The sequence below is a fragment of the Phodopus roborovskii genome, unplaced genomic scaffold (genome assembly GCF_943737965.1).
Source record: "Phodopus roborovskii unplaced genomic scaffold, PHOROB, whole genome shotgun sequence".
Classification (NCBI taxonomy): Eukaryota; Metazoa; Chordata; class Mammalia; order Rodentia; family Cricetidae; genus Phodopus; species Phodopus roborovskii.
In genome coordinates this window covers 5,557,906-5,571,484 of record NW_026125554.1, presented here as the reverse complement: position 1 = coordinate 5,571,484, position 13,579 = coordinate 5,557,906, and the positions used below count along the sequence as shown (strand labels likewise).

The 13,579-nt window shown below is 55.8% G+C and overlaps 1 protein-coding gene across 3 annotated transcripts in view; it reads left to right on the top strand.

Annotated features, from left to right (window-relative positions):
• The window catches only part of Mllt1 (MLLT1 super elongation complex subunit), a 41,082-nt gene extending 29,865 nt beyond the window's left edge, over positions 1-11,217 (top strand). The window contains exons 5-13 of one of the 3 annotated variants that reach the window (XM_051177643.1): positions 745-870; positions 3,375-3,908; positions 5,964-6,051; positions 7,150-7,258; positions 8,722-8,821; positions 8,918-8,989; positions 9,084-9,155; positions 9,234-9,387; positions 9,880-11,217. In XM_051177643.1, the coding sequence (XP_051033600.1) occupies positions 745-870; positions 3,375-3,908; positions 5,964-6,051; positions 7,150-7,258; positions 8,722-8,821; positions 8,918-8,989; positions 9,084-9,155; positions 9,234-9,362 (1,230 nt within the window). In that variant the 3' untranslated portion in view covers positions 9,363-9,387; positions 9,880-11,217. Of the gene's footprint in view, positions 1-744; positions 871-3,374; positions 3,909-5,963; positions 6,052-7,149; positions 7,259-8,721; positions 8,822-8,917; positions 8,990-9,083; positions 9,156-9,233 lie in introns of all 3 variants that reach the window. The other 2 variants (XM_051177642.1, XM_051177644.1) reach the window with 2 other exon arrangements.
• Positions 11,218-13,579: the final 2,362 nt, after the last annotated feature.

Below are 13,579 nucleotides of genomic sequence, written 5' to 3'. Positions count from 1 at the left end.
GCTCAGAGCTGAGCACCACCTCTTCGGCCAGCCTGAGCCCTTTTCTTGAAGCCCCATCCTGTCTCTGTCTGCTGCACTCTATGTGGTGTCGTGTCCTCAGTGGTCGGCTTCTATCTTTATGTGAACTTGCTGTTTGGAGGCCAGTCCCAAACTGTTGCAGGTGTCTTGGGAGCTGCTGAAGCAGGGTGGCACTTCCTGAGCCTCAGGCCAGTCCTCATCCCAGCCTGTGACCTGAGCTGGCCAATGTTCTCAGCAGTCCCAGCTCTGGCCACTTAGCTCTTCTCTTGCCCCTCTTACCCTTGGCCCTGTTCTTGGCCTCTGCCTTGCTGCTTGGGCTCCATGTGGCCAGCTGCAGCTGTACCTGAAGTGAGGAAGGCTTGTCCCCAGCTGCATCTGTGCTGATCCCTCAGAAGCCACTCTGCTAATACCAGCTTCTGCCTCTCCTGCTGTGCCTCCCTCCAGCCTCCTCCTCAGTGCTCAGCAGTCTGTGGCCCCAGCTGCATCTCTTGCTTTGCCACAGGTTCTGAATCTTCTTGGCCAGGGCTGCAGTCTGCTGGCCAGGGTCCATCCTGGAGGCCTTGAGGCTGTCTTGGTCCCTGCCACTCTCCATCACAAGGACAAACCTGTGACTCTTCTGGGCAGCTGGCCTCCGGCTCCCTTCTCCCTCCCCAGGAGGCCAGCTCCACGGCCGCCAGCCCATCGCCTGGCGCCTGTGGATAACCTCTGTCTCTTCTTTGTCACTAGGTGATGGTAATGCCCGAAGGAGCGGACACGGTGTCCAGGCCCAGCCCCGACTACCCCATGTTACCCACAATTCCACTCTCTGCCTTCTCTGACCCCAAGAAGAACAAACCGTCCCACGGCTCCAAGGTTAGTGAGGTGGAAGGCCAGCATGGCAGAGCGTGTGGGCCTGGCCGCTGACAATTGCAGGCCATTGCCACCATCTGCTGAGCCCGGCCCTGCACACCTGCCACCTACATCCCGAGCCTCTGCTCATGCTCCTTGTCGCTTCGATAGCTAGTGTGGCAAGGAGTAGTGCTTGTGACCTGGCTGCTCATCCTGCGCCCTGCTCCTCTTGAGTCAGGCCTCCTGGGCCCTCTTTCCTTCCCGGTGGTGACTTGCCTCTGGCCACTGGGCAGGACATCTCTATCAGTGGTCCCTTTGGCTACCTTCTTGGCTCCAGCAAGGCCAGGCCAAACCTGTAGCCTCTCCCAGGTCTCCTGGTCAGCATTGCTGGCATGGGGCCAGTTTGGGGAATGCTGAGAGTAGCTTGTGTGAGACTGAGCTAAGTCTCAAAGACACGCATTTCATTCTGTTATTCAGCCCTCTGGAAGGTTCTCACTGGGCCTCCTGCAGTAATTACCCCAGCCACAAGCTGGCCAGTGCTCTCAGCACCACCATGACATCTGAACCCAGACCCTGGCCCAGGCCAGTCCCTCGTGACACGGGGACTTGGCCTTCTTGGGACCCTCTCAGGGTGACTGCTGAGCTTGTGTGTCTGTCCTTCATTTCACATTCTTCTTGCTTCACTTGCCTATAGGTCGTTGTCAGTGGGGCATCCCTGTGAGACTTGGCACCCTTGGGCCCCTCAGGAAGAGAAACAAGCACCAGGATAGGCTTCTTCCAGCTCTTTCCACAAGGCTAGCAGGCCTGTGGCATCCTCAAACTGGTCAGCATCTTGGAGTCCTAATCAGGCCCTGATGTCACCCTTCACTGACCTTTGGAGGCTGGAGGAGAGGCCAGGCTTCGCTAGCAACCTGGGGCTCCTCGCCCAGCCACTGTTTGGAGTCCATAGAAGGCTAAGGTGCTCTGTGCTGGTGCCTCCCTGGTGGCTAACACTGCTGTGGGGCACTGCCTAGGGCCCTACAGATTTTTAGGCAGTACAGTTTCTTCTTTTTGGATGACTTTCCCAGAAGCTCCAGACGTGAGTGTCAGCCCCTGTGCTACCCTGGCTGAGTAGTTTCTGATGGCCTTTGGTAGGAGCCAGGCCCACCTAGACCTGTCCCCTGGAGGCACAGATTGTGTCACCCTAATGGGCACCAGGCCATGAGCCTTGGCAGCCTCTCTTAAGTTCACTTCTTCACTGTTAAGGAGAGAGGGCAGCATTGAGCCCGCGACAGCTCCATCCTCACACACTGCTTTCACAGTGTTTGAGATTGGGGCTCACTGTGGAGCACTAATTGGCTGGGAACTCCATAGTTACCTAGGCATGCCCCCCCCCCAAAGTGGCTCCTGTCATCCACTCACAGGTGTGGGCACATTCTCATCGGCCACTCTTGCCCCACAACCCTGCAGGCTTGTCCTCTGCAAGAGAGGGTGAGGACCACACTCTTCTCATTTCTTGCCTCCCTCCTGACTTGCTGGGGCACAACTCCCCTTCCTCCAGTCTGTGCAGTACACTTGTCGCCAGGCCTTATGCCAGCTGCAGTGTTCCTTGTCAGGTTTGCAGGAACATGGCCAGTGGCATAGGCCACAGTCCTGAGGCAGGTTCATCTATCCCTAGACAACTGAGTGGTCCAAGCAAGTTGCAGAGTCCTTCTTGCCAGGTGCTTCTCCACCAGCTTGGTGTCCTCTGTGGTACTTTCAGCAGTGTCTGTGCCCTGGGGTCTGGCCTGCACGGGACGAGCTGTCACCTGTCAAACTCTGAGCTATTTTGCCTGGCCACTGCCATGCCTACTGAAGAGAAGGTTGGAACTGGTGGAGGCATGAGTTGAGCACTCCAGAATGGTCTGGGTGACTGGGATATGGAGAGGGGATATGAGAGAAAGTGTTGCCTATTGGGCTGTAGCCCTGCTGACAGGCATCATGGGCACTGGCTTCTTTTCTGAGCCCTGTCTCTGTGAGTTAGGCACTCGTTCCCCCATTCAGAGGGAACATGGGTGCAGAAAGCTGGGCATCCCTCACTGGTCCCCATGGCTAAGACAGGACTGTCTCCCTGGGATGCCCATGCCTGTCAGCCTGAGGCCTCTGGACCCTTAGGTCTAGCTTGAGAAGAGCCACCTAGGTCATCTACCTTGTGCTGTGCCCACCCTGTCAGCTTGGAAGTGCTGGCTGCCCAGCTCAGCTCCAGGATGGTTTGCCAACAGCGAAGATGTGGACTAGGGCCTCGAGGAGAATGGCTGACTACACTTCCAGTCAGTGCAGTCCTGGGTCTCCCAGATTCAGGTAGCTGCAGGCACTGGTGGCTGTAGTGACCTCACAGGTTTGTGGGCATGGCTCTGCTGTGTCTGTCGACTGCACCCTTTCACTCTGTAATTCTCTCTACACATTTCAGACAGGCGCATCAGCCTGTGCCCAGGCCAGGGTGGCAAAGTCCAGCAGCCCCAAGGTGCTGCTAACACGGCTTCCTCACCTTCCTGCCCTTGGCCTTGCAGGACGCCAACAAGGAGAGTGGCAAGGCGTCCAAACCGCACAAGGTGGCCAGGGAACACCGTGAGCGGCCGCGCAAGGACTCAGAGAGCAGGAGCTGCTCCAAGGAACCGGAGCGCGAACCCAAGAGCGCCAAGGACACTGCACGCAAACTGCCCAAGGAGGAGAAGGCCCCAGCGCCCAAGGCTGCCTTCAAGGAGCCCAAAGTGGCCCTGAAGGAGGCAAAGCTGGAAAGCCTGTCCCCCAAGGGGGCACCCCAGCCCCCTACCCTGCCCAAAGCCTCCAGCAAGAGGCCTGCTGCCACGGACTCACCGAAGCCCAGTGCCAAAAAGCCTAAGAAGAGTGGATCAAAGGGGGCACGGCGTGCCCCGGGCACCTCACCCCGCACCTCTTCCTCTTTTCCTGACAAGAAGGTGGCCAGAGACAAGAGCAGCAGCAAAGGTGACAAAGGGAAGTCAGAGAGTGAGTCTCGGGAAACTAAGCGGACCCAGCAGGCTGAAGACTCAAACTCAGAGGACGAGGCCTCCTTCCGGTCAGAGGTGAGCAGGTGTGCTGGTTGTCTCTTGCCAGGCTGCCATCTACCCTGCAGCAGCTCTCTCTTGCTCATGCAGTAGTAGCTGAGGTCCCTAGGTGGTATAGGCCATGTAGTACTTCAGTTCAAAGCCGCGGCCCTGATGCTACCCACTAAACAGGCTGTGGCTTTGGTGCTAGGCAGGCAACTTTAAGATCAACCCAACAGTTCACCCTTTGAAGGCCTGTCTTCCTGGTGGGCCTTGGCCATGCTGTCCCATCAGGAGGGCAAGTGTTGGCCACAGAGTCATCCAGAGCTCTTTCTCTGGGAATCTCCTGTCTCCCCCACCTGCCCTGCATAGCGAGGTACAGGTACAGTCTTTCCACTTCTGGGAGACTGCCTGCCTGTGTCAGAGCTGTGGGCTCCTAGCTGTAGAGAGTGTTCTGTCCCCTGGAGTTCTCAGGGAACTGCCTCAGCTCTGCAGAGCCAGAGCAAGCAGCCTGTCAGAAGCTTCCAGGGCGCATCACTGGAGGTGTCTCTGAACTCAGGCACTGGGCTGTGTGGGTCCATGTCAGCAGCCAGAGTTCGACTCTGGGTGACTGAACACTCTCTTCCAGGTGCCAGGACAGGCACTTGGGGCAGTTGTGATCCCAGGCAGAGAGCTCACAGGATACTCTGTGGGTACTTGTTGGGCCTCAGCCAAGTGTAATCTCCTGGGGGGAAGAGATGGGCAACTCTGAGGAACCAGTGCTGTTGTAAGCTCAGTGTCCTTGCCACTGTGCTCAGTCCTGCTGTCCACATGCTCATGCTCATGGAGTTTCTAAACCACTCAGTCCTGGCCACTGAGGACCGTGTGGGAAGTATGGCTGAAGTAGGGCTGTGGTGAGGCCCACTGGGCACTTCCTGGGTCTCACTGGAGAGAAGTTTCCAGATTCTGGTAGTCTCTGCTCTTGGGGTCTCTGTGGTGAGAAAGGTGCCAGGAGGTCTGTGGACCACCACAGTTCCACTGAGGCCTCGGAGGGGCACCTGTCCCCGCCACCTCATGGCCTGTGCCTAAGCCTAATAGGTCAGCATCCATCAGGGGGCCTGCAGGGACACTCCCGTACAGGTGGGGAAGTTCATTTTGCTGCCCAGGGAAAACAAATGAACCCCGGGTGTGTGCAAGAGAGGGTGCCCTGGCTCCGGGCCCAGGCTGTGAGGTCCCACCCTGAGAGCCTCACAGTGGACAGCAGTCGTGGGTGGCTAGGGCAGGTTCCCTAGGGACTCCCACTGGCCAATGGAAGGTGGGTGGGGAGAGGCCAGGCTGCAGGGGACCCTGAGCGGGACAGTTTCTGCTATTAGCCTGCAGTGTTCTCTCTGGGTAGAGCTCTGGGTCCTGAGCTCTACCCTGACAGGTTTGTCCTGTTCCCACACTAACCCTTTGACTGGGGAGGGAGAGGCCGTAGCCACTTAGTCCCATGTAAATGACAGACTTAATGGGGCTTGGGCCCTAGAAGATCTGCTGTCCCTGTTGCTTTTTCTGCTTCCTCCCATGGCTAGCCTCCAGCTATTATCTGCAATAACTGGTCTGTATCTACCTATGATCTTGCTATGTATCAAGATCACACCCCCCACACCACACACAGCAAACCCACACTATATACCGCAACTCACATACCTTACCATACATTGCACACTACAGACCTCCACCACAGATCACACCCTACACACTGCACACACCACACACCCCTCCCAGCACTCACTGAACGACTCTCCAGTGGCACCCTGCCTTGTCTTGTCCTGGCTGTCACTGCCCCCTGGTGGCCAAGTCCATCCCTGTACAGCCACAGGAAGACCAGGCAAGGCGTACACTGCGCCAAGGTGTTTGTGACACACAACTCTACCATCACTCCTGTGCACCTGGTGGGTAGTAGTGAAGCTTGGGTAGTGTCTTGACATTAGATCACTTTCCCTAAGCCCCAGAGAAGCTCATGCTTCCTTCCCTGGCACCTTGGGGCCATATAACTGCTTTACTGCCCCCTCCTCCAACTTGCAAGGTAACAATCTCTTCTCTCCCTCTGTGTTGCCCTGGCATGGGCTGAAGTCGGCCCAGTCAAGCCCAGCCAATGCCAGCTCTAGCTCTGACTCCAGCTCCGACTCAGACTTTGAGCCATCTCAGAACCACAGCCAAGGTGGGTCCAAAGGGGAGGTGGGGCTGGTACAAGTGGGTGGAAGAGGGACAGTAGGCACAGCCTAGGGAGGAGCACAGGCCTGGGAGAGGCATGGCTACAGTGACAGGATGTGGTGGGCTGCTTGTTGCTTCAGAAGGACTGACCTGGGCTTGCACTCTTGAGCCAGACCCTTGTTTGGCATCTCTTCCCCCTGGGCTGAACTCAGTGCCCACAAGTCAGGGGAGGCCCGTGCTATCAACTGGGACACCTAACAGGTTTCCTGGTGGTGTGGGGATTGGTAAAGACAAGGAGCTGTGCTCACCAGGAACCAGGTCACTCCCTGGAGCTCACAGGCCTACAGCCAGACAGGTATTCCCTCCGGAGGGACAGGCACTCAGCATGGTAGGTTCAGCCTGTCCTGACCTATCAGGCTGATGTCTGTGTGTTGGGCCTGGCTGTTTCAGTGGGCCTTCCAGGGAGGGGTATTTAGGCTAACTTCTGTATCTTGCCTTAGAGCAGCCTGGGCAGATTGTGGGATCAGGCCCAAGCACAGCCAAGCTGCCCTGATGAGCCTGCCTCCCATGGTGGCAGCCTCCTTTGGGGGCAGGAGCCTGGCTGGGGGATGGGGTCCTTGAAGTTCATACTCTCCAAGGTTCTTACCCGCTGATTAGAGAGGGAACCAGCTGAATCGGCATCATGTGACCAAGGTAATTGAGGGCTTTGTGTCCCTCTGTTGCCTTGGCAACAGGAATATAAACCAAAGATGCCGTCTGTAGGGGACTGGAACTGGGTGCCTCTGGAGAACAGGGAGGACGGTGGACCCAGGGAATCATACAGGGTTTCTGAGGACTGGGTATCCTCGTGAAGGGGTGCAGGCTGGGCGGGGACTGTGGTCCCAGGCAGAGTAGGGGGCCAGCTGAGACTCTGAGCTTTGGCTGCTGTGATGGAGGGGTCTTGCAAGGTAGTCACAGACCAGGAGCCTGAGGCCTATGAGGAGGGCCAGGAAGGTAGGGGTAGGGAACTCTGCTGTAGGCCAGGGGAACCCTACAGGTGGTGATGAGTCTGGGGTGACCCTGGGGCAGGCCTCCAAGGGCTCAGCTCTCCCCTGTTTGCCCCCAGGACCCCTGCGCTCCATGGTGGAGGATCTGCAATCTGAGGAGTCTGATGAGGATGACTCGTCATCGGGAGAGGAGACCACCGTCAAGGCCAACCCAGGCCGAGAGTCCAGGTGAGTGGGCAGTGCAGACCCGATGGGCCTGGGTGGTATTAGAGGCAGCCTGAGTGTGTTAGGCTTTCACTGTTAGGGCCAGGTTGGGGAACTCTGAAGCTGGCCTTTTCATCATGGCTTTTGGTGGCTTAAGGTTGACTGCCTGTGGGAGAGCTGGGCACAGCAGAGGTGTGTTGGAGGGTGGGGGGCATGGGTACCCAGGTGAGCCAGGGCTAGGGTAGCCATCTCTTGTGGTGAGCATGTCTTTACTGTGGTTTCCTGGAATGGGAGATCTACTGGGACCACCTTTCCAGGCCTCCAACAGGCTGAATACCAGGTTGTGACGGGCAGAGCTGGGGATGGCACAGCAAGCCAGGGCTGCAGTGGCCCTCCCTTAGGGTAGTGTACCCAAGAGTTCACTGTAGAGAGGTCCCAGAAAGTTTGACAAATGTTGGTGATAGTCCCTTCCCTGTCATCCAGGGCTACCAGCCTTTCCCTGTTCACAGTGAGCCAGGCCCTGCACACTCACACAGCATCATACACCCAAGAACCATGAGATTCAGACTTATCTCCCATAGGAGCTGGCCTCTGTTCACAGAGAGGACTTGACCCTGGGAGAAAATGGGAAGCAGGTTCTTGGGAGTCACACACAATCCCATCCAAAGGGGTCATAGATTCATGGGTTACCTTGTGGAGACATATATATATCATCTTCAGGGTGTTTGTGTTAGCCAGCAGGGCTAGAATTATCTATTGTCAGGGAAGGGTCACACACAAGGTGCCTGCTGGCAAGGCCCCATGTCTTGCCTTACCCCTAAGGAGGTCCAGGGCCCAGCATCCCCAGGTGCCACCTATTGAGCACAGGAAGAGGCAGAAATAAGGGAAGCCTGGGACTGTGGTTGCCTGGTAACAGCATGACTTGGAGTCTTGCTTTTGGCCTTGGAGCAGGAGCCCTGGGTGGAACCAACTGACCGGGAACTAAAGGAGGAAAGTGCTGTCCTGGTAGATGGTTCAGTGAATAAAGTCACTTGCCACCAGGCCTGAGGACCTGGGTTTGACCTCAGAGCCCAATGGTACAAGAAGAACTAATGCTGGGGCCTGTTGGAGCCAAAGCATGCTGTTGAGTGTGCCAGGAGACTGCTCTGGCCACTGTCAAGGAGCTTGTTACTGATAGGATAAAACAAGGGCTAAGGGTCTACCTGTCACTTGGGTACTCAGGTTGGACATCATTCTGTGTGACCTTTACAGCAGGACTGCTGCAGGGGCTGAGACTTGCTGCAAGGGTCTCTGGTGTTCAAGGTCAGCGTGGTGTCTCATGCAGCAGCTAGGAGTGGGTCAGAGAGCCCTGGAGCTCAGCACTGGGCAGCTCCTTCATGGGGTGAAGGCAGGGCAGCATGTCCATAGTAGCACCCCATTTCTACCAATGTATATAGCATGAGTCAACTTGACACCACCCTGCCCCCCCCTTTTTTTTTTTTTTTTAGGCTAAGCTTCAGTGACAGTGAAAGCGACAATAGTGCTGACTCCTGCCTGCCTAGCCGTGAGCCTCCACCCCCCCAGAAGCCACCCCCTCCCAGCAGCAAGGTGAGTGGGGTCAGGCTCTGAGCTGGGCTCTGTAGCTATCTTGGGAGGGTTAGGTAGGAGGGCATGTTGGAGCTCACAGGTCTGGGGTCCCTGCAGGTGTCCGGCCGGAGGAGCCCTGAGCCTTGCAGCAAACCTGAAAAGATTCTGAAGAAGGCTACCTACGACAAGGTGGGGTGCTTGGGCCTGTGAGGGTGTGTGTTGGCGGGGTCTTGAACTGTGCTGCACCCAAGTACCCCGAGCTCATTGACACACTTCTCCTCAGGCTTACACGGACGAACTGGTGGAGCTACACCGGAGGCTGATGGCTCTGCGTGAGCGCAACGTGCTGCAGCAGGTACTACGCCCTTTCCTCTCAGGCCTGGACATGGGGCACCCAGCTCTGTTCCCTGAGTCCACCAAACCCACCTTACAGATTGTCAACCTGATTGAGGAGACTGGTCACTTCAATGTCACCAACACCACCTTCGACTTTGACCTTTTCTCCTTGGACGAGAGCACCGTTCGCAAGCTGCAGAGCTGCCTGGAGGCCGTGGCCACATGACCCCAGCCGCCACTGTAGAGCCACGGTGGGCATGGGCACGGGAGGGGCTGGGCATGAGGGCTGGCCCGCCATGGCTCCCGCTCCCGGTACCACCCCCAACTCACCATGGTGCCCTGGTGCCCCTCAGTGGTTGGTGTTGAAGGGGCTGCGGGCCACACTTCCACAGGAGGGGGTGACACAGGACACATGTGGCCTGCAGCCCCTCGTTCATTCTGCCAGTTGTCCACTGTGGGTAGGGCTGAGTGGCAGGTCACTGCCTGGGCCTCTCTGAGTGGCCAGGATGACCACAGTCTTCCATGCAGTTCACAGGCCTCCCTCTGCTGGCCTGCCTCTTACACTCACGGGTCTATCAGTGTGACCAGGGCTAGCCATGGACACCTGGCTCTGCCTGGCAGGTACCTGCCCCTGGCATCCTGTCATGCAGCCTTGTGTATTATTGTGTGTACTCTGGGTGTGTCCAGCAGCTGGGGAGGCTCATGCCACCTCCTGCTAGAGGCACGGGGGATCTCCTCTCTAGATCCCAGGATACCACTGCCTCTCGTGGCCCCAGGCCAGTGAACACTACAATGGGCACGAGTCTTGAATCCACAAGGGCCACCTCTGTAGCCATGTGCCAGCCAAGCACCCACAGTTCCAAGGCTGGCCATACTGGCACTACTGGGCCATCATTCCCCATGGGCCGCCTCCTCTGCTCTCTTGCTGATCAAGTCTTTGAACTTTGAAAACATGAGCTTTTGCCAAATATGATAGGACGGTGTGTGTGAGGCGGGCCCAGCCCCAGACTGCCTCTGTTCCCAGCCACATGGCCTCTGCCTCTGCAGTGGGCCTTGAGAGGCGTTGGACCTTTGCCCCGTAAACTGCCAAGGGCCAAGCCAGCCCCCTTCCCATGCCTAAGCCTGGAGGACCCTCCCCAACCCCAACTCCAGTTGTTGTCAGTGTTTGTGCCCAAACCAAGGTGTTTGAAAGAGGCCTGAGCCCAAGCTGGCTCACAGTTGCCTCTCTGATGTCGCTTCCTCCCCAGTGTGGGTTCACCCCTGGAGGCCTGGCCTCCCAGCTCCCTCTCCCTGTCAGAAAGACCCCAGCCTCTAAGGCTTCCCTCACCCCCAGGGAAAGGAGAGGCCTCCCTCTGCAGCCCCCTTCCTACTCCCTCCAGCTGGGAGGAAGCAGGGTTGGGGCTCCACACCTCTTCCCAGACAGGCCGACAATACTCTCCACCAGGCATTCTGCAGCCTCAGCCTTTGGTCAGAAGGCCCTGGCACCGTGGCAGCCATTGGCATCCACATGGAGTGCGCCAGGGCCCCAAACAGCCTCAGCCCAGGGTGCCATTCTTCCTCCTTTTGCAGTTGCCAGGGGCCCAGCCCTCCTGCTGCCCTGGGCCTCAGTGTCCAGCCCTTCCAGATGCTTCCAAGGCCCTCCTGGAAGCACCCACCCATCTCAGTTACCTCCTCTGGCCAGAAGGTCACACCACTGTCCTCCAGAGCCACTCTGGGGCCCATGCTGGCTGTCCAGAAGCCTAAAAAAGCTTGTAGACAGAGCCCCGAGGGCTCTAGGGACTAGTCCATAGGAAGGGGTGGCACCAGGATTGCCCCCCCAGTGAGTCCCTGTGCTACAGCCTCCTGAACCAGCTCATGACACTGGGTGCAAAAGGTATTGGATACCTGTCCCTCTCCAGGGTTTCACAAGACATGTCTCCAGGAATAGACACGTCACTGGCCCAGACGAGCCCTGGACAGAGGGACAAAGAGCCGTGTTTCTAATGAGCTGCAGGGCTGTTGGTCCCGCATTTTAAACTTTTTGTTAAATTGTGAAATTATGGAGGAGTTTTATAGAAAATAAAGTGAGATGGGAACAGTGAGTGTCCCACCTTTGATTCTGTCAGGAGTGGGAAGAACCACACTGGGAGCCTGGACTACAGAGTGGTCCACAATTTCCCATTCCCTTGGGAGCGATGGGTGAGGGCTGGTTACAAACAGTCTGGAGTCACAGAGGAGTGGGTGGACCAGCAAGGGGGTGGGGGGGTGACGTGGGAGGAGGACACCCAAGTGCTGGTCTTCCAGTTCCTACACCTTGGCAGAACCCACAGGCCTCTGGTGTCACCCTCACTGGGCCCATTTTTACAGATGAGCTCCCCTCAGAGAGCCAGGAACGTGGATGAGTGACATACATAAGCCTACATCCTCGGCTACCACACCCACATAGCAATCACCTCTTGAGTCCTATTAGCAAGTGGTTCATGCTCAGTGGTGAGAATGGACTCTTCTAGGACTTACCATCCCAGCCCACTTTGCTCTCAGGGTACTGCTGCCAGATATCATTCAAGAAAGTTGTTGGTGTAATGGCTATCAGACAGATGCCTACTCACCAGTGTTTGCTGGCCACGCTCAGGGCAAGGGCCCTGGAGCAGGACCCTGCAGAGAGATGTATGGGTGACTCAAAATTTTGAGGGCTAGACCCTCAGGAAAAAAACAAACAAAAACTGTTGTATGAGCCTGGGGACCTGGGTTCCATTCCAGAATCCACTTAGTCAGGTGTATAACAACATTGGCATGTTTGTGTGTGTATATTGGGAGGTGCTAGTCAGGGCCAGGAGACAGTGTTGCAGGTCATTATGAGCTGCATAGTTTATTAGGAACCAAGCACTCATCACCACTTAGCGTTCTCTGTCCCCCACCCCCACCCACTGTAAGCAAGGCAGCAAGGGTCTCACTTGACAGCCAGTGAGGACTGTGACTTCTTTCCAGGCCCAGTTCCAGGTCCCTGTTGTATTAAAAACAAGATTGAGGATAGTTTCCAAGGAAGAACAAAGGTTTGACCCCTTGTCTCCACAGGCATACATGTGCATGCAGTTTTTATTAAAAATATGTGGGCACATAAAATTAGAATTTACTAGTTGTACCTAGCAAAGTTTATTTGGGATTTGGATCACTGAAGAATACTCTTTCTGTGACTGCAACAGATTACCCGAGAGTGGGTAATTTGTAAAGAAAAGGTCTGTGTGGCTTGCAGTTCAGAAAGCAAGTTCCAGTCAGGCTGCTGCATCAGCTTAGCATTTGGAGGTCTTTGTTATGTTCCTCGAGCAGGTGCGCATGCATGGAGAGGTCTGAACTCCCATAACATGTTCCCCATGAAGAAAGCAGGAAGCCATGGAGAACCAAGCTCTGTAAGAGTGTTGCTGAGGACAGACCTGGTCCTTTTCACAATCTAGTTCCCACTGACCATTCCTTGTTATAATAGTTTGTTTTGAGAGAATGTCATGTAGCCCAGGCTAGCCTTGAACTCCTCCTCCTGCCTCTATCTACTGAATGCTAGGCTGACAGGTATGCACCCCATACCAGTCTGTGTGTTGTTAGGAATGGGAGCCCAGGGCATTGTGTACATTAATGTGCTCTCTGCCCCCTGAGCTGCAGCCCATAGTAGTGTTTGCTAAGCTGATGTCCCCAGTGACATCATCAACAGGTCAATGACATTCTCATGCCAACATGATTACTTCCCAAGGTGCCATCCCCTCCCCTGGTGTCACCATATGCCAATGTCACCTACCTTATGATACAGCTATAGGACCATACCAAATGACATCATGCTATTTGGACTGTCATAACCTCTCCTTGAAATCTTAGCAGCTTCGAGTGTTTTATCCCTGCAGTCTGTCTTACACACAGGTTTCTCCGCCTTATGCTGGTCTAAACAGCTCAAGTTGTCTATCTACCATCATCTCCACCTCTAGACACATACAAGAACTGTCCATACTCAGCATTTTTTTTTTCTTCAGAATGGAAATAACTTCCAATTTGACTCACCAGTCAGACTGGGGGTCCAGAAACCTGATCCATTCACTTTGTCAGTTATAACTTCCTGGGTACCCATGATGGACCAAAGGTCAGCTACCTTAGTGAGTCAGGCAGATCCCTGGGGGTACTTGAACTGTGTCACCATTGAGCCCACCACAGTGTAGGTGCCAGTTCCAAAGTTGTATCCATGGAGGCCCCTGCTTGATTCCCCACCTGTATCCTCCTCCCCTGCCAGCAATCCTGACAGAATGCTTAATGTGTGGATGGGCTCCAGAACCTTCTGAGAGTCATTTCTTCCTGCATTTTAATGAGTCTTACAGGACACCAGGGGATAAGTTCCATTTCCTCTGTTATAAATTCTGTGCACCGGCTGCCCCCACTGATAGGACATCCCCTGTGGTCCCTTCTAGCCCCATCAAGCTTGCTCAG